Source organism: Rhinoderma darwinii, chromosome 3 (assembly GCF_050947455.1).
Source record: "Rhinoderma darwinii isolate aRhiDar2 chromosome 3, aRhiDar2.hap1, whole genome shotgun sequence".
Classification (NCBI taxonomy): Eukaryota; Metazoa; Chordata; class Amphibia; order Anura; family Rhinodermatidae; genus Rhinoderma; species Rhinoderma darwinii.
In genome coordinates this window covers 135,599,496-135,618,710 of record NC_134689.1, presented here as the reverse complement: position 1 = coordinate 135,618,710, position 19,215 = coordinate 135,599,496, and the positions used below count along the sequence as shown (strand labels likewise).

Genomic DNA, 19,215 nt, shown 5'->3' with positions numbered 1-19,215 from the left:
TTTATTATACACACACCGGTTTACTAAATAAAATAAAATAAAGTGTCAGGGGAAGAGGAACTAGTAGGTAAACAACCTCCATCATATAGTCGCTTGTCATGATGCACAGATAGTCAACAATACAACGTATGTGATGCACTCCGAGGCACAAGCATCCATCCCTCTCCTAGGCCTGCAGCACATTAGACCTGACAGGCTGGGAGTCGGGTAAGTCTTGTTAATAGGATAATTAGAGTAGTTGTTACGTCACAAGCAGCTAAACAACCTGTGCCCTGCACTGGGAATATGACCTTGACAGATGATCAATAGCATTAATAATAACAACAACCGGAGACATGGACGAGGACTGCACTCACTCTGCATAGCCGGTGCTCCATTGTAACCTCTTGGTTTCCTTCAGGATCAGAATTGGTCTGGCGATATGGTCGGCCGAGCACTCTATCTCGTCCTGCGACAGTCCTAGGAACTCCGGTCTGACATAAGGAAACCTCATAGGTAAGTCAGAGCCATTGGCATGGTCAGAGCCGGAGCTGCCAGCCATGATTCCTCCCATGAAATTGGCCACAGCAGATTTCATCCGAGTGAGCATATTACAAGCGGCACACTGGTGGAGGCAGCATGAAGAAATGACTGGCACGCACTGGGCTCACTCGGGCAGCATTCCCTTTCTCCTCGCAGTGTGCAGGGAGCTGCATGGATCGGCCTGCCAGCTGCTATCTGATAAGGAAATAAACGTGTAGACAGGCGCTCCAGGTCTGCAGGTTCCCAGCGCTCCGTGATGTTACGGCTAAACCTCTGGTCATGTGACCCCCTCCCTGTCACGTGATCTACGAGCCGCTTCGGTGCTGGAGGGCTCAGCCTTGCGTGTATGCGGCGCGTGGACCGTCATCTCTATCTCAGGTGGGAGACATAGTAGCGGGGTCTCAGCACGACGAAAGCGTGCCACACAATTCATAGGCATGGCCTAAAGATTTATTACTGGAATCACGTACAGATATATAATGTTATTTAGCCAAAGCCAGGTGGATCCGAAGGAGGGGAAGTTATGAAGAAAAGTCTGATGCATCTCCTTTCTTTTGTGTCCACATCCAGTGGCGGATTATAATATAGGCGTTTCGGGCGGCCGCCCGGGGCCCAAGCTTTTAGGGGGCCCATCGCAACCCGAAACGCACATCATTTTAAATCCGGTCGGACTCACTAATGGCCGTTCACAAGAAGCGCCGCTAATGGCCGTTGAGAGGGAGGGGCGGGCGGACTGCAGCAGAGGGCAGCGCAGTGCTGATGAGGAGGAGGGGGATGGATATCAATGTCTGGATAGGACTAGCAGACGTGCGTCTGCTAGTCGTGGTAGAACACGCCCCTCTGACGCTTCACGTACCGCCAGTGAGGAACAGACGAGAAGGGCGGTGGTCGAGCAACGAGGAGGTTAGTGTTCATGTTCGTCTCCATCTTAATTTACATCTAAGTGACTCCAGAGGACTCCATGAAGGGGGAATAACCCCCCATCCGATCCCCCATAGAGCTCTCAGGATTTCAGTATTTATTATACAGCAGGGGGGGTTTGAGCGGTGTAACTCACTGCAGAGGACTCTATGGGGGGACAATAATTTCCCTCCATAGACACTCAGCAGTGAGTTACACGCTCAAATCTCCCTGCTGTATAATAAATACTGAAATACTGAGGGCTCTATGGGGGATGGGATGGGGGGGTTATTCCCCCCTTCATGGAGTCCTCTGGAGTCACTTAGATGGTTAGAACCCCCCTCCCCCATTCAGTATAATCCCCCCTTCTCATAGAGCCCTCACTAGTTACTAATATATTACAAGGGTAAGTCAAATTGTCTGACTTCTGGGGGCTGTATAGGGGGGTCTGAGCGACGGGCTCTATGGGGGGGGGGGCTACCCCCCCCCACAGAGATGTCAGAATCAGACACTCAGACCTCCCTATAGAGCCCCCAGAAGTCAGACAAACTCACCTCCCCTTGCAATATAATCCCCCCATACAGCCCTCAGTTTTCCCATAAGAAAAATGTATGACATATCCACCATCCGTAAGTCCCATAAAACTGAATGATGGTTACGGAAGCAGTGTCTCTCGCCGACTCCCTCTGATCACTAAAACTAAGCGTCGGAAGCACTCGTGTGAGCGCTGAGCCACTTGGTTTCTGTTTCCGGAAAGCTGAGCAGCTTATGTACGGTCTCATAGAAAGTCAATGAGCCCGTACACCGCTACCTTGGCTTTCCGGAAAAAGCCAAACAGAAATGAAGTGGCTCTTTGCTCACATGAGCGCTTCTGCCGCTTAGTCTCCGCACCCGGACCCCCACCCATCAAAAGTTCTGACATGTCACTATGACATGTTAGAAGTTTGTTAAAAATTGACTTACCCTTTAGGCCTCATTTACACGAGCGTGTGCGTTTTGCTCACGCAAAAACTGCGGCGTTTTCCGTGCGCAAAAGGCACTTAACGGCTCCATGTGTCATCAGTGTATGATGCGCGGCTGCGAGATTTTCGCGCAGCCGCCATCATTATGACTAGAGATGAGCGAACTTCTGAAAAGTTCGGTTCGGCTAGTTCGCCGAATTTCACGAAAAAGTTTGTTTCGGACCGAACCTGTAATTTCCGTGCGCCGAGCATGGTACTGTCCAGGGTGCTGATAGAGTTAATGGGCTGCACTAACTCTTTCAACAACCTTGACAGTACATGCTCGGCGCACGGAAAATACAATTTGAATGTAATAAAAAAAAATAAAAAATACGTTCATACTTACATTCCTCCTGTCCGGCCTCCAGCGGTGACGTGTCATCCATGTCGCCGCTGCAGCCAATCACAGGCTGTAGTGGCGGTCACGCACGTCAGGATGACGTCAGAAGGCCGGCCTCCAGGGATGACGCTTCATCCCACGTGACCGCCTCTGCAGCCAATCACAGGCTGCAGCGGCCTCTGCAACCAATCACAGGCTCCTCTCCTGAAATACTCTGTGCTGCCTTAAACTCTGTGGACAGGTCAGGATCCTGTTTCTTTTAAATGCTGCTGGGGAACCCGCTCGATCCATTATATAAGGCTGCGCTACAGTGCAGCATTTTAAAAAAAACAGGATCCTGACCTGTCCACAGAGTTTAAGGCAGCACAGAGTATTTCAGGAGATGAGCGTGCAGATTCAGTGCTGCTGTAAACTCTGCTCTTACCATTACGTAGCTCAGTCTGTTACCACTCCTCCACTCCTGTCCTCAATAACACCTTCAAATGATTGGCAAGTCACCACGTAATGGTAAGAGCAGAGTTCACAGCAGCACAGAGTATTTCAGGAGAGGAGCGTGCAGATTCTGTGCTGCTGTGAACTCTGTGTGAGGGGGGCCCAAGTTGTATCAACAGCCCAGGGCCCATGGTACACTTAATCCGCCAGTGTCCACATCTGAGTTAGGCTCAAAAAAAAAAAATGCATCAAAACTGTGTGTGTGATCCTGGTCTTATGGTGGTGTTTGCACAATCTTATCTTCACCAAAACCTAACCACACGTTCAGGATTTTGTCATCTAAATCCTTACAGAATCCACTCACATTCCGCCGCCAATGCATGTGAATGAGGTGTTATACCCCCATTCACACGGTCAGGAAAATATCCCTGCAGAATAATAAGCGCGCTGCGGAAATTAAAAATCAACAGCATGCTCATTATTGCCACGGATTTCACACAGGAAAGCGATCCATGGAATCACAATAGGTCCAATCTACAGCAGAATTCTGAGTTTCAGTTGCATATTTCTGCTGTGGATTTTTCACAGTGATTTATTGCAGCATTGTATAAAAGTTCAGGTGTTTGACATAAAAAGCTTACCTGACCTTAAAGTTCAAGGTGTGCGAAGGTCACACGTCTACAGGTACATGCACTTGTCTTAAAAACAAACTTTGCATTCTTATGAGTTGGCTACTTTCCAGAGAAGTAACCAGATAAATGTGAGAAGCTTTTTTTTTAAAAAAAATACGTTCATTTACAGTCAAAACCAAAAAATGTTAAGCAAAAATTCCATGAAAATGTAAGTTTGACCCTAGCAGATCCCTAAGGCTGGGTTCACACGACCATGTTACGTCCGTAATGTACGGAACGTATTTCGGCCGGAAGACCCGGACCGAACACACTGCAGGGGGCCGGGCTCCTAGCATCATAGTGATGTACGATGCTAGGAGTCCCTGCCTCTACGTGGAACTACTGTCCCGTACTGAAAACATGATTACAGTATGGGACAGTTGTCCTGCAGCGGGGCAGGGACTCCTAGCATCGTACATAAGTATGATGCTAGGAGCCCGGCCCCCTGCAGTGTGTTCGGTCCGGGTCTTCCGGCCGAAATATGTTCCGTACATTACGGACGTAACATGGTCGTGTGAACCCAGCCTAACACATAAGACAGCTCCTTTAAAAAGAAGTACTAGTTGTACTGAATTCAAGCATTCCCAGATGTCTGGATGCAACGATCTACCTGGGGTCAGAAATGGGAAGAAAACAAATCTGATAAATTTGAGTGATTGTGCAGCCTGTGCCCAGTTTGTAAGCGGCTGGTGTCCAGCGTGTGTGGCACCTGCGCAGGACATATCCAGCGTGTGAGCGGAACGTGTCCAGCGTGTGTGCAGTAAATATGCTGCAAGTGTCCAGCGTGTCGTTTGTGAGAGGCGCATGTGCTGCACGTGTACAGCATGTGAGTGGCATGTGTCCAGCGTGGGAGCAGACGGTAGGACTAGGCTTCACCTATAGCCAGTGTCGGACTGGAGAACCTCGGGCCCACGAGAGGAAATAATTCTTGGGGCTCGCCCCTCAGCTATATATAAATAATGCGACCACTCTTAATTGTGTAGTCAAACGTGTGTAGTAAACCAAAGACTAATATTACCACCACATAGTGACCAGATAGTGGTAGACACCAGTCCTACACAAGCGCTCTGCAGACCATATAACTTAAAGGAGTTTTCCCATCTTAGACATTTATGGCATATGCACAGAAAATGCCAAAAATGTCTGATAGATCTGCACCTATATCAAGAACTGACCGCAGAATCCAGGCGGAGACCAGTGAGGGCCATGCGTACGTGCAGCTCTCTCCAATCTGTTCAATGGGAGTTACGGAAACAGCCGAGCAAGAGCTGCTCGGCTGTTTCCTTAACAACCATACAACAGAATAAAGAGAGCTGCGCGCACGTGTGACTCTCTCTCTCTCTCTCCACTGGTCTTCGCCTTGATTCTGCGGTCAGTTCTTGATATAGGTGCAGGTCCCAGAGCTGGGGCCCGCATCTTTCAGAAATTTTTGGCATTTCCTGTGCATATGCCATAAATGTCTAAGATGGGAAAACTCCTTTAATACAATACAGTGAAATCCAGTGACTCATCAGTGACGTCTTCTCAGATTGGAGTCTTTCACTTTTCCTTTTAGTCTTCATCCTGCTCAGATTGCCCTAACGTCTTCTTCCAACTACAAATCGCCGCTGCAGAATTTGAAACGCAAACATCTTTGGCTTCTTTCTCTTGTAGCACCTCCCCAGCCTCTACAAAACCCTCATATAGTGCCCCAGATGGAAAAAATGCCCCTGCAATGCCACCCATTATAATAGTACCCCATTTAGGCCCCACAATAATAGTGCCACACACAGCCCACTGTAGATAGTACCACACACAGCCCCCCTCTTGTGGATAGTACTACACACAGCCCCCCCCTCTTGTAGATAGTGCCACACACAGCCCCTCTTTTGTAAATAGTACCACACACAGCCCCTTCTCTTGTGGATAGTACTACACACAGCCCCCCGCTTATAGATAGTGCCACACAGCCCCCCCCTCTTGTAGATAGTGCCACACACAGCCCCCCTTTTGTAAATAGTACCACACACAGACCCTTCTCTTGTAGATAGTGCCACAAACGGCCCCCTCTTGTAGATAGTGCCACACACAGACCCCCGTCTTGTAGATAGTGCCACACACAGCCCCCTGTAGATAGTGCCACGCACAGCCCCCTGTAGATAGTACCACACAGCCCCCTCTTGTAGATAGTGCCACACACAGCCCCCCTCTTGTAGATAGTGCCACGTACAGCCCCCCATCTTGTAGATAGTACCACATACAGCCCCCTGTAGATAGTGCCACACAACCCCCCCTAGTAGATAGTGCCACACAGCCCCCTCGTATAGTGCCACACAGCCCCCCTAGTAGATAGTACCACACAGCCCTCCCCTGTATAGTGACACACAGCCCCCATAGTAGATAGCGCCACACAGCCCCATAGTAGATAGCGCCACACAGTGCTCCCCCTGTATGGTGCCACACAGCCCCCCCTAGCAGATAGTGCCATACAGCCCTCAACCTGTATAGTGCCACTGCAAAGGATCTGCCAGGCACAGCTTCGGGGTTAACTCCCATAATTAATCAGTCAGCACCTGAATCTACATCCCTGAGACTGACTCCAGCTTCCACCACTCAGGCTGGCAGGCTTAGGAGTGGGAGAGCCTATCGCAACCTGGCCAGACTCAGCTAGCTCCCGCCCTCGGTCTATTTAAGCCTGCCCTTCCTGTCCCTCGGTGCTTGTGATTCTTTTTGTGTGGTTTCCTGGCCCAGCTACAGCTCCTTCTATTTTGATCCTGCTCCATACTGACCCTGGCTTACTGACTACTCTTCTGCTCTTCGTTTGGTACCTCGCACACTCCTTGCTTGACTCGGCTCGTTCACCACTCTGGTTGCTCACGGTGTTGCCGTGGGCAACTGCCCCTTTCCCTTGCTTGTATTCCCTTGTATGTTTGTCGTGCACTTACTGAGCGCAGGGACCGCCGCCCAGTTGTACCCCGTCGCCTAGGGCGGGTCGTTGCAAGTAGGCAGGGACAGAGTGGCGGGTAGACTAGGGCTCACTTGTCCGTTTCCCTACCCCCCATCATTACAGCCACACAGCGCTCCCCCCTGCATAGTGCCACACAGCCCCCCTAGTAGATAGCGTCACCCCCCCAAAACATTTTTTTACTTACCTAACTCCGTTCCCACGACGGACACCATCCCAGATGTCGTAGGCCAGCGCGATGCAATGACATCATCACTCCGGCCTGTGCAGGGACTCCGTCCCAGCAGCTTATAGGCTGCAGGCCTAACGTGCAGGCCTAACGTGGCCCGCAGCCTATGCTATTCAATTATATCTGCGGACGCAGATCCAAGTGAATGTGGCAGTTGCTAGCACCAGGGCCCACTCCGGTGCTAGCAACGCCACCGGGCATGAGGGGGCCCGTGCCGCCCGGCACATAACATTTATGTGCCGTCGGTGTGGGTCTCCTCATGCCGTGGACCCCATAGCAGCCGCTATGGCTGCTATAGTCAGCAGGGGGCCCTAACGCCAGACCTGCCTACAAGAGTGAGGGTATGTGCACACACAAACTCAAAAAGGTATGAAAATATGGAGATGTTTTCAGCCGTTTTTTTAGAAACTCAAGTTTTTCGCTGCGTTTTTTACGGCCATTTTTGGAGCTGTTTTTCTATAGAGTCAATGAAAAACTGCTCCAAAAACAGCTCAAAAAGTGACATGCACTTCTTTTTCGTGGGTGTCTTTTTACACGCCGTTTTTTGAAAATGAGGTGTAAAAAAACGCACCGTCGGAACAGAACGCCGTATTTACCATTGAAATTAATGGGCAGATGTTTGGAGGCATTCTGCTTCCAATTTTTTAGGCGTTTTTCGAGGCGTAAATGCCCCGAAATACGCCTGAAAACGCTACGTGTGCACATACCCTAAGCAGCGGGGAAGGGAGACAATGTCTCTCTGCTCCTCTGCCGGGTAAAAGCAGCTCTCTTATGTTTTCTCTAAAATGCCTCAACGCGTGAGTAAAACATAGTTCATAATGTTTGCGGCAGTAAACTTATAATGCCCGCGGTTAGGTCACTATCATCTTGCTGGGAGGTTCCCTTTAACCCTTTTTGCACAAAATCCCGTACATGTACGGCATAGAATGCAACCATTAGAGCATTCCGCCGTGCATGTACGTAAAGGAGAACGTGTGGGCACAGAAGCTGTGCCCGCACGATCGCCGTGAGAGTCCGACTGTGAGTGACAGCCGGGCTCCTCCTGCAACGGCTGGGATTGGAGAAACCTCCAATCCCAGCCATTTAGCACCTTAAATTCCGAGGTCAATAGTGACTGCGACATTTAAGTTGTTTAACAGAGGGAGGGAGCTCCCTCTGTCACCGATTGGCGGCCCGCGAGTGCAATCGCCGACCGCCAATGGGTTGCCATGGCAGCTGGGGGGCCTAATAAAGGCCCCCTGGCTGTATGCCTATTAGGCCGAGCCAGAGGTATGGCCTAATAGATTGCCTGTCAGTTTTACACTGACAGGCAATAATGCTTTGGTATACTAAGTATACCAAAGAATTATATAAACGATCAGAAGTTCTCATGGTGAAGTCCCCTAGTGGGATTAATAAATAAAAAAAATGAAAATAGTTAAAGTTTATTAAAAAATAAAATTAAAAAAAGGATTACAGTTAGGCCGGATTTACACGAGCGTGCGCATTTTGCACGCTCAAAAAACGTGCCGTTTTGCGGGCGCAAAAGGTACTTAACAGCTCCGTGTGTCAACAGTGTATGATGCGTGGCTGCGTGATTTTCGCGCGGCCGCCATGATTATGACACTCTGTATGTTTGTAAACAGAAAAGCACGTGGTGCTTTTCTGTTTTCATTCATAGTTTTACTGCTGTTGCACGAATAACGCGCGTCACACGGATGTGCTTCCGTGTACTGCGCGTGATTTTCACGCACCTATTGACTTCAATGGGTGCGTGATGCGCGGAAAACGCACACATATCGGACATGTCGTGAGTTTTACGTGGCCGACACACTGCGTGAAACTCACGCACAGTCTGCACGGCCCCATAGACTAACATAGGTTAGTGCGAGGCACGTGAAAATCACGCGCGTTGCACGGACGTATTACACCTTCGTCTAAATAAGCCCTTAAAATTAAAAAAACACTTTTTTCCCACAAAAAAATGGTTTTGTATGCTAGAAGTGCAAAAAAACACAAAACATACACGTATATGGTATTACCACTATCGGTAATGACCCGAGTGATAAAGTTAAGTCATTAATTAAACTGCCGGGTGAGCGCGGTATAAGAAAAACACCCAAAAATAAAGGCGAAAATTATTTCCATTCCCCACACCAAAAATTTTAATAAAAGTTAATCAATAATTACCATGTACCCAAAAATGATACCAATGAAAACTGCATCTCGTCCAGCAAAAAACAAGTCCTCATATGGCGACAGTAGTAAAACATAAAAAAACGATACATATTTGGTACATCTGTCTTCGTACTGATCCATAGAATAAAGTTAACATCTTATTTACACCGCATAGTAAACGGTAGTAAAACGCGAAAAACAATGCTGGAATTACTGTTTTTTTTAAATTCCTTCCCTAAAAAAATGAATAAAAGATAAGCAATATAATATATACACCCAAAAATTGTGCAATTCAAAAATATAACTCGTCCTGCAAAAAAACAAGCCCTCATATGGCTATATCGACATAAAAATAAAAAAAGTTATAACTTTTGGAAAGCTGGGAGGAAAAAACAAAAAAGAATGCTTGGTCCTTAAGGCCAATATAGACCATGTCCTTGAGGGGTTAAAGATGTGGTACAGACTGGGATAAGGATAGTGTAAAAGTATAATGTTTTTTAAAATGTTTTTGTGTGGGTATTGTGGGCGCTTGGTACGAAAAACTCCCGTGGAAACACCGGAAGGCTATACCTGCTCCCTGCTTTCAATCAGCACGAATTCAGCATGAGTTTTTAAAGGAAAGCTCCAGATTCATATACTGTGGTTTTTTAGTAAGTTTATAAATACCTCATAAAGCTTGCTAACACATTAAAATTCAAAAACGTACTTACTATGATCCCCAGCTGCTCCACTGTTATAAAAGTAACGTGATGACATTACATTGGCATGTCGTGACTGCTGCTAGTTGGATCTTTCTATGGATGTAAATGGACCCTATGGATACATTCAACATATTTCCGACGATAGCTTTTCCGGCGCATACTCCGAACATACACAGCAGTGTGAATAGACCCTTAGGGGAACCTTACACATAGTAATGTTGCTGGACAGGGGCGTTGCTAGACTTTGGGAACACAAAGGTCACCTTGTGGCACTATTTGACAGGTAAGGGTTGGTTTGATAGGTGATATTGCTGTTATGTAGTGCTGCGCTTCATGCAAATGTTTTATGTCACGATCTAAGGTATGTGGACCCACTAGGCCGCTCTGCCGAAGCGAATAGGCAGCTGGCCAACTCACTGTCTATGCACAGTCTTGTCGAAGAGGTTTGTAGCACAAGGGTACCTGAGATAGTCCAGACAACGGCAGGGCTTCCGGCACAGATGGGGCTAGGAGTGGCAGGTTGCGCAAGACGTGGCGGATGGCAACAGGGATGGCAGATGACACTAGACGTGGTGTATCCAGCGGGCAGCATGACACAACTCCGATACAAGGCAAGCTCAGGAATTAAACAGCACGGGATACAGGAGATAGGATGCAGGGAACGTGCACACTGGGAGCAGGAAAACACTAAGGGACCATTTGCAATACAGACAAGGGAAAAGTACAAACAAGCTCAGGCAAGGAGTGGAAGGGCGGAGCCCTTCTTATAGTCCAGCATGAACAGGGGTTAATTAGGGAACTTTAATATGTGCGCACGCTGGCCCTTTAAGGCTGGGACCGAGCGTGCGCACCTGAACACTCCAAGCAGGGCCGGACACTATGAGGGAGACGCTGCCCGGATCCCAACGGTTTGTGGTCGCGGCTATCGCAAGGTAAGGAATGGTGGCGGTTCCGCGACCACGGCCGTGACATTTTATTTATAGGTACGTGTCCCACTATAGCCCCACCCCTAAATACGTTTTCCCATCATAAATACGTAAATCATACCTCATTTAGTCACATAGGGACAAAATAATACCATTGTGTGAGGATTAAATAATGTTGCAGTGACCGAATAATGCCACCATACCATGAACAAGTTTTACCCCCACATAGGGTGCAGTATTTTTTATTGGCAACAAAAAAAGATGATGACGTATTATTCCACAGATCCTAGTCATATATTTTTTTAACAATTGCTAAAAAGACGTGGATCTTCACTGTAAAGTTATGTTTCTGTTTTAAGTTAATGCTTTTATTTTTACAGCTGATGTACAATATACATCTGTTTTTCAATCCATATTTGAGACAAAAAATATCTTATTTTTTTTATCTATATAAAGTCAATGAGCAATGGATTTAAAAAAAATAAATTTGTATGTATTTTCCTCAGAAATTAATGGGAACCATTAACAGATACCGTGTGCTTTTATGTTATGTCAAAATTCTAAATAAGAATTCTAATATGTTGTAAACCTACAAAAGAACCTCAAACAGCAGAGCAAGGGAGTCCCCACTATATCATAGAACAACCTAAAAGCACAGGGGACATAACACCCAAAATGAATAGAAGAAATATGCATCTACCACGTATCAAAAAATAGAAATGTAAAGGATCTGCCAGGTACTACGTCTGTGTATTCTCCCGGGATTAATCAGTCGACACCTGAGGCCAGACCTCTTAGACTGACACCGGCTCCCACCAACCAGGGTGGCAGGCTCAGGAGTGGGAGAGCCTATCGCGGCCTGGTCAGTCGGAGTTAGCTCCGCCCCCTGTCCATTTATACCTGCCGTTTTCTCTTCCTCATTGCTTGTGATTCTTCTTGGATTCCTTGCCCCACTGCTGCCTTGCTCCAGCCTGCTTCTGCCGTGCTTCTGCCTTGCTTCAGTTCCGCTTATCCTGCTTCGCTTTGCCCCTGGCTTGCTTCCTGCTCCGTGCTCTCGTTGGTATACTCCACTACATCCTGATCCTGACTGACTCATTCACCGCTCCGTTTCCTCGCAGCGTTCCGTGGGCTACTGCCCCTTCCCTTGCGTGTTCCCTGTTTGTACTCCCTTGCACTTAGACAGCGTAGGGACCGCCGCCAAGTTGTACCCCGTCGCCTAGGGCGGGTTGTTGCAAGTAGGCAGGAACAGGGCGGTGGGTAGATTAGGGCTCACTTGTTCCCTTCACCTCCTTCCTGCCATTACATAATAACAAGCCTATACCTAGTCTACCATTTCTCCTACGCTGACGCTATCATGGACTCTCCCTACAGGTCCAGGCCCTGGCTCAGAGGGTCAACCAGGGTGACGCTGCCTTAGTAGTACCCCTCACCTCACCTCTAGAACCCGACCTCAAGTTACCTGACCGGTTCTCAGGGGACCGTAAGACTTTTCTCTCCTTCCGGGAGAGTTGCAGACTTTATTTCCGCCTAAAACCTCACTCCTCAGGTTCCGAGAACCAGCGGGTGGGTATCATTATATCCCGACTCCAGGAAGGGCCCCAAGTGTGGGCCTTCTCCTTGGCTCCTGACGCCCCTGAACTTTCCTCCGTTGATCGTTTTTTCTCTGCCCTCGGACTCCTTTACGACGAGACTGACAGGACTGCCTTAGCCGAGAGTCAGCTGGTGACGTTACGTCAGGGTAGGAGACCTGTTGAGGAATACTGTTCTGATTTTAGAAAGTGGTGCGTAGCTTCTCGGTGGAACGACCCGGCCCTAAGGTGCCAGTTTAGGTTAGGATTATCTGACGCCCTGAAGGATCTGCTGGTTAGCTACCCCTCTTCTGACTCCCTAGACCAGGTTATGGCCCTAGCAGTACGACTTGACCGACGTCTCAGGGAACGTCAGCTTGAACGTTTCAATGTGTTCCCCTCTAACTTCCCTGCGATTCCCCCCGAGGTCCCGTCTCCTCGCTCTTCCACGGAGGACTCGGAGGTACCTATGCAACCCGGGGCCTCCATGTCCCCTCGACAACGTAGAGAGTTTCGCAGGAAGAATGGTCTCTGCTTCTATTGTGGGGACGACAAGCATCTACTGAACACCTGTCCCAGGCGCAAGAATAAACAACTGGAAAACTTCCGCGCCTAAGTGATCATCGGGGAGGTCACTTGGGCGCACAGGTATTTCCCGTTAATATGAAACGCAATAAAATTTTGCTTCCCTTTCAGGTCTCGTTTGCTGGCCGGTCTGCCACGGGCAGTGCCTTCGTGGATTCTGGCTCATCTGCTAATATCATGTCTGTGGAATTTGCTATGTCTCTAAAAATGCCTTTTATTGATTTGCCTTATCCTATCCCGGTAGTGGGTATCGACTCCACTCCTCTTGCTAATGGTTATTTTACTCAGCATACTCCTGTTTTTGAACTCCTTGTTGGCTCCATGCATTTGGAGCAGTGCTCTGTACTGGTGATGCAGGGATTATCGTCCGATCTGGTATTAGGTCTTCCCTGGTTGCAGCTGCATAATCCCACGTTTGATTGGAATACTGGGGATCTCACCAAATGGGGTAGTGAATGCCTGATGTCATGTCTTTCGGTTAACTCTATTTCTCCCCGGGAGGAGGTAAACACGCTTCCTGAGTTTGTTCAGGACTTCGCTGATGTGTTTTCTAAGGAGGCCTCCGAGGTGTTACCCCCTCATAGAGATTACGATTGCGCCATCGATTTGGTGCCTGGTGCCAAGCTTCCTAAGGATAGGATATTTAATCTTTCATGACCTGAACGTGAAGCTATGAGGGAGTATATCCAAGAATGCCTGGCCAAGGGTTTCATTCGCCCCTCGACTTCTCCTGTAGGTGCTGGCTTCTTCTTCGTGGGGAAGAAGGATGGTGGTCTTAGGCCGTGCATTGATTATCGGAACCTGAATAAGGTCACCGTAAGGAACCAGTATCCCCTTCCTTTGATTCCGGATCTTTTTAATCAGGTTCAGGGAGCCCAATGGTTTTCTAAGTTCGATCTACGGGGGGCATATAACCTTATCCGCATCAAAGAGTGGGATGAGTGGAAAACTGCGTTCAACACACCCGAGGGTCATTTTGAATACCTGGTCATGCCCATCCTGAGAGATTACCTGGGTAATTTTCTTGTAGTGTACCTTGATGACATACTGGTGTTTTCCAAGGACTGGTCCTCCCACGTGGAGCATGTCAGGAAGGTCCTCCAGGTCCTCCGGGAAAATAATCTGTTTGCGAAGACCGAAAAATGTGTGTTTGGGGTACAGGAGATACCATTTTTAGGTCAAATCCTCACTCCTCATGAATTCCGCATGGACTCTGCCAAGGTTCAGGCTGTGGCGGAATGGGTCCAACCTGCCTCCCTGAAGGCGCTACAGTGTTTTTTGGGGTTCGCTAACTATTACAGGAGATTTATTGCCAACTTCTCGGTCGTCGCTAAGCCTCTTACGGACCTTACTCGCAAGGGTGCTGATGTCCTCCATTGGCCCCCTGAGGCCGTCCAGGCTTTTGAGACCCTCAAGAAGTGCTTTATCTCGGCCCCCGTGCTGGTTCAGCCCAACCAAAGGGAGCCATTTATTGTGGAGGTTGACGCATCCGAGGTGGGAGTGGGGGCCGTCTTGTCCCAGGGTACCAGCTCCCTCACCCATCTCCGCCCCTGTGCTTACTTCTCTAGGAAGTTTTCGCCCACTGAGAGTAACTATGATATTGGCAACCGCGAACTTTTAGCCATTAAATGGGCTTTTGAAGAGTGGCGTCACTTCCTGGAGGGGGCCAGACACCAGGTAACGGTCCTTACTGACCACAAGAATCTGGTTTTCCTAAAATCTGCCCGGAGGCTTAATCCTAGACAAGCTCGTTGGGCACTATTCTTTACCAGATTTAATTTCTTGGTTACCTATAGGGCTGGGTCCAAAAATATTAAGGCTGATGCACTGTCACGTAGTTTCATGGCCAATCCTCCTTCCGAGAAGGATCCTGCTTGTATTTTACCCCCTGGTATAATCGTTTCTGCCACTGATTCTGATTTAGCTTCTGACATAGCGGCTGATCAAGGTTCAGCTCCCGGGAACCTCCCTGGGGACAAACTGTTTGTCCCCCTGCAATACCGGCTAAGGGTACTCAGGGAAAACCATGACTCCGCACTATCTGGTCATCCTGGCATCTTGGGTACCAAACACCTCATTACCAGAAACTATTGGTGGCCTGGGTTGCCTAAAGACGTTAGGGCTTACGTCACCGCTTGTGAGGTTTGTGCTAGGTCCAAGACCCCTAGGTCCCGACCTGCGGGCTTACTACATTCCTTGCCCATTCCCCAGAGACCTTGGACCCATATCTCCATGGATTTTATCACCGATTTGCCTCCATCTCAGGGCAAGTTGGTGGTGTGGGTGGTAGTAGACCGCTTCAGCAAGATGTGCCACTTTGTGCCCCTTAAGAAACTACCTAACGCCAAGACGTTAGCTTCTTTGTTTGTTAAACACATCCTGCGTCTCCATGGGGCCCCAGTCAATATCGTTTCTGACAAAGGGGTACAATTTGTTTCCTTATTTTGGAGAGCTTTTTGTAAAAAGTTGGAGATTGATCTGTCCTTCTCCTCCGCCTTCCATCCCGAAACTAATGGCCAAACGGAAAGGACTAACCAATCCCTGGAACAATATTTAAGGTGTTTCATCTCTGACTGTCAATTTGATTGGGTCTCATTCCTTCCCCTTGCCGAATTTTCCCTGAATAACCGGGTCAGTAACTCGTCAGGAGTCTCCCCGTTTTTCTGTAATTTCGGGTTTAACCCAAGGTTCTCAACCGTTTCTCCTGGTTGTTCCAATAATCCCGAGGTAGAGGACGTTCATCGGGAACTGTGCACAGTCTGGGCCCAGGTTCAGAAGAACCTAGAGGCGTCCCAGAGCGTACAAAAGATTCAGGCTGATAGTAGACGTTCTGCTAACCCCCGGTTTGTCGTCGGGGATCTGGTCTGGTTGTCGTCCAGGAACTTGCGCCTTAAGGTCCCGTCCAGGAAGTTTGCTCCCCGATTTATTGGACCTTATAAGATCATTGAAGTCCTCAACCCTGTATCCTTCCGTCTGGAGCTGCCCCCATCCTTTCGCATACATGATGTCTTCCATGCCTCCCTCCTTAAACGCTGCTCCCCGTCCTGGTCCCCCTCGAGGAAACCTCCTGTTCCCGTTCTCACCCCTGAGGGGGTGGAATTCGAGGTGGCCAAGATTATGGACAGTAGGATGATCCAGGGCTCCCTCCAGTACCTGGTCCATTGGAGAGGATACGGGCCGGAGGAGAGGACTTGGGTACCTGCTCGAGATGTTCACGCTTGGGTATTGATCAGGAGGTTCTACCTTCTCTTCCCCACTAAACCGGGTCCTCTTAGTAAGGGTCCGGTGGCCCCTCATAAAAGGGGGAGTACTGTAAAGGATCTGCCAGGTACTACGTCTGTGTATACTCCCGGGATTAATCAGTCGACACCTGAGGCCAGACCTCTTAGACTGACACCGGCTCCCACCAACCAGGGTGGCAGGCTCAGGAGTGGGAGAGCCTATCGCGGCCTGGTCAGTCGGAGTTAGCTCCGCGCCCTGTCCATTTATACCTGCCGTGTTCTCTTCCTCAGTGCTTGTTATTCTTCTTGGATTCCTGGCCCCACTTCTGCCTTGCTTCTGCCGTGCTTCTGCCTTGCTTCAGTTCCGCTTATCCTGCTTCGCTTTGCCCCTGGCTTGCTTCCTGCTCCGTGCTCTCGTTGGTATACTCCACTACATCCTGATCCTGACTGACTCATTCACCGCTCCGTTTCCTCGCAGCGTTCCGTGGGCTACTGCCCCTTCCCTTGCGTGTTCCCTGTTTGTACTCCCTTGCACTTAGACAGCGTAGGGACCGCCGCCAAGTTGTACCCCGTCGCCTAGGGCGGGTCGTTGCAAGTAGGCAGGGACAGGGCGGTGGGTAGATTAGGGCTCACTTGTTCCCTTCACCTCCTTCCTGCCATTACAAGAAATCTTTATTAATAATAATTAACACTACATGGTATTACATAAATAGACAGATGAAAAAATGTAGACAGTCATATACAAAGAGCAGCATCAGTGGCATAGCTGTAATAATACCCAGAGGTAAACAGAACAACCCATCTCGAACCAACAGTGTCCCATACTCAAAATCCCCATGAAATGCAAAGCATGACTGACTAAGCAGCAATGGCGAGAGAGTCAAATATAAACCTTATAGGTACATAGAGAAGATGATAAATATACATCATGTATGACCCCAAAACAGCAATGCAAGTGATAAGATAGAATGTAAGCTGAAAAAGAGTCATCACCAGAATATCATTATGAATGGACTGTACCTAAAGACATGGTAGAAAGAGGAGGGTACGTAGGGAAATGTTGCACAAAAAACGCCTCGACCCGCGTTTCGCCCTAGACCGGCTTCGTCAGGAGGCTAACTATACTAAAAATATCGGGGGTTTTTATAGAGATGCTGGACAAAATACTTACACCTGTGATTAACATACAAATCGGCGCTCAGCTCAGCTCACATGATGTGGGCATCGCATTACCGGAAGCGCTACGTGTCTGCGTGGTGACGGAGAGCACAGAGATGACGTCAGACGCTCATCACCATAGAAACAGACACAAACAAAGCACTCCGGAATACAGCGCCCTCAGCGCATGCGCAGATGAGCGTCTGTGCATGCAGCACACAGGCGGAAGTAGAAATGGTGGAAAAAGTATATCCACACAGAAAACATCAGATAATGTAAATGCATGATTAGTACGATGCATGCATAATAATTATAATGTATGTCATGAAGTTCATCATATAGTCTGCAAATGCCCACAGCAAAATCGATCCAAAATGCATATGATCAATACGCAAATAAATAAATATACAATATTAGTATATAATATAATTTAATAAATAAAAAACTATAAATTAAAAATAAATATAAAAAGATATACATATACATATATAAATGAAAAAATATAAATAAATATAAAAAATATAAAAAAAGAAAAAATAGAAAATCAATACATAAAAAAAAATATATATATATATATACACACACATACATGTCAAATATATAAAAATGCCTAGTCAAAATATCCATGAAGTGAGAAAGATAATATAAACTGTATCAATAATATATATATATAGGAAAACCAAAAAATACATGAATATCAAGTGAAAAACACACACAAAAAAAAAAAAAATAGTGAAAAACACGTGCAATAAATTAATGTACATAGATAAATATGAGATTACATAAATTATATAACCATGATAAAATGTGCAATAAGCGTAAAAGACTATACCAAATTATATAGGTGCCATAAGGACAAGGCATATAGGATTAAATAGGATATAATATATTAAATATTATATATATATATATATATATATATATATATATATATACAATAAATTTCCACATATAATAAATCACAATTAACAAATAAAGCATGTATGTAAAAAAATATATAATAAAAATAAATAATAATAAAACTAAAATGAAAAAAAATTAAGTATAAAAATAAAATTAATTGGCTGTTTTATAATCTCAATTATACTCAAAGACTAGCTATAGGACAGCTTAGTGATCTAAAAGATATTGTAATAAAACCAGCGGATAAGGGGGGCAATGTTGTGATCTGGCCTGCACAGATGTATGAAGATTAGGTTTTTCGGCAGTTGAACATGTCACACTGCTATCGCCGTCTACTCTGTGACCCCACTTTGTCTTTCAAGAGAGAACTTGACATTTTACTACAAAGAGCCGTGGATGAGCAGATTATTAGTTCCAAACTAAGAGAGGGTTTGGTGGTTGATTTCCCAATTGTACCGACCCTATACCTGTTACCGAAGCTCCACAAGGACTCTACCAATCCCCCTGGCCGTCCTATCGTCTCGGGCATTGGTGGTCTTTGTGAGAACATATACAGATTTATTGATTTTTTTCTTCAGAAGTGTGTGGAGACTTTACCTTCATTTATTAAAGACACAACTGATGTGTTGCGACGTCTTGATGGCTTACATCTTGATGAGGACATGTGTAATGACAAGGTAGGGAGACAGACAGGTGAGCCCTAATCTACCCGCCACTCAGTTCCTGCCTACTTGCAACGAACCGTCCTAAGCGACGGGGTACAACTGGGCGACGGTCCCTACGCTCAGTAAGTGCAAGACAGACAAAACAGACAGGGGTACACAGAAGCTAGGGAGACGGGGCAGGTACCCACGGAGACACCGTGAGCAACAAGAGTGGTGAACGAGCCGAGTCAAACCAGGAGTGAGCGAGGTACAAAACGCTGAGCAGGAGAGTGGTCAGAAAGCCAAGGCCAAT

The 19,215-nt window shown here is 47.3% G+C and overlaps 1 protein-coding gene and 1 long non-coding RNA gene across 2 annotated transcripts in view; one reads left to right on the top strand and one right to left on the bottom strand.

The window, feature by feature from the left end:
* Positions 1-839, bottom strand: part of PPM1H (protein phosphatase, Mg2+/Mn2+ dependent 1H) — a 207,189-nt gene extending 206,350 nt beyond the window's left edge. Inside the window, exon 1 of the mRNA XM_075856778.1 lies at positions 357-839. Coding sequence (XP_075712893.1) covers positions 357-589 — 233 coding nt within the window. The 5' untranslated portion in view covers positions 590-839. The remainder of the gene's footprint in view (positions 1-356) is intronic.
* The window catches only part of LOC142749144 (uncharacterized), a 33,712-nt gene continuing 14,727 nt past the window's right edge, over positions 231-19,215 (top strand). The window contains exon 1 of the long non-coding RNA XR_012882380.1: positions 231-495. This is a non-coding gene — a long non-coding RNA (uncharacterized LOC142749144). The remainder of the gene's footprint in view (positions 496-19,215) is intronic.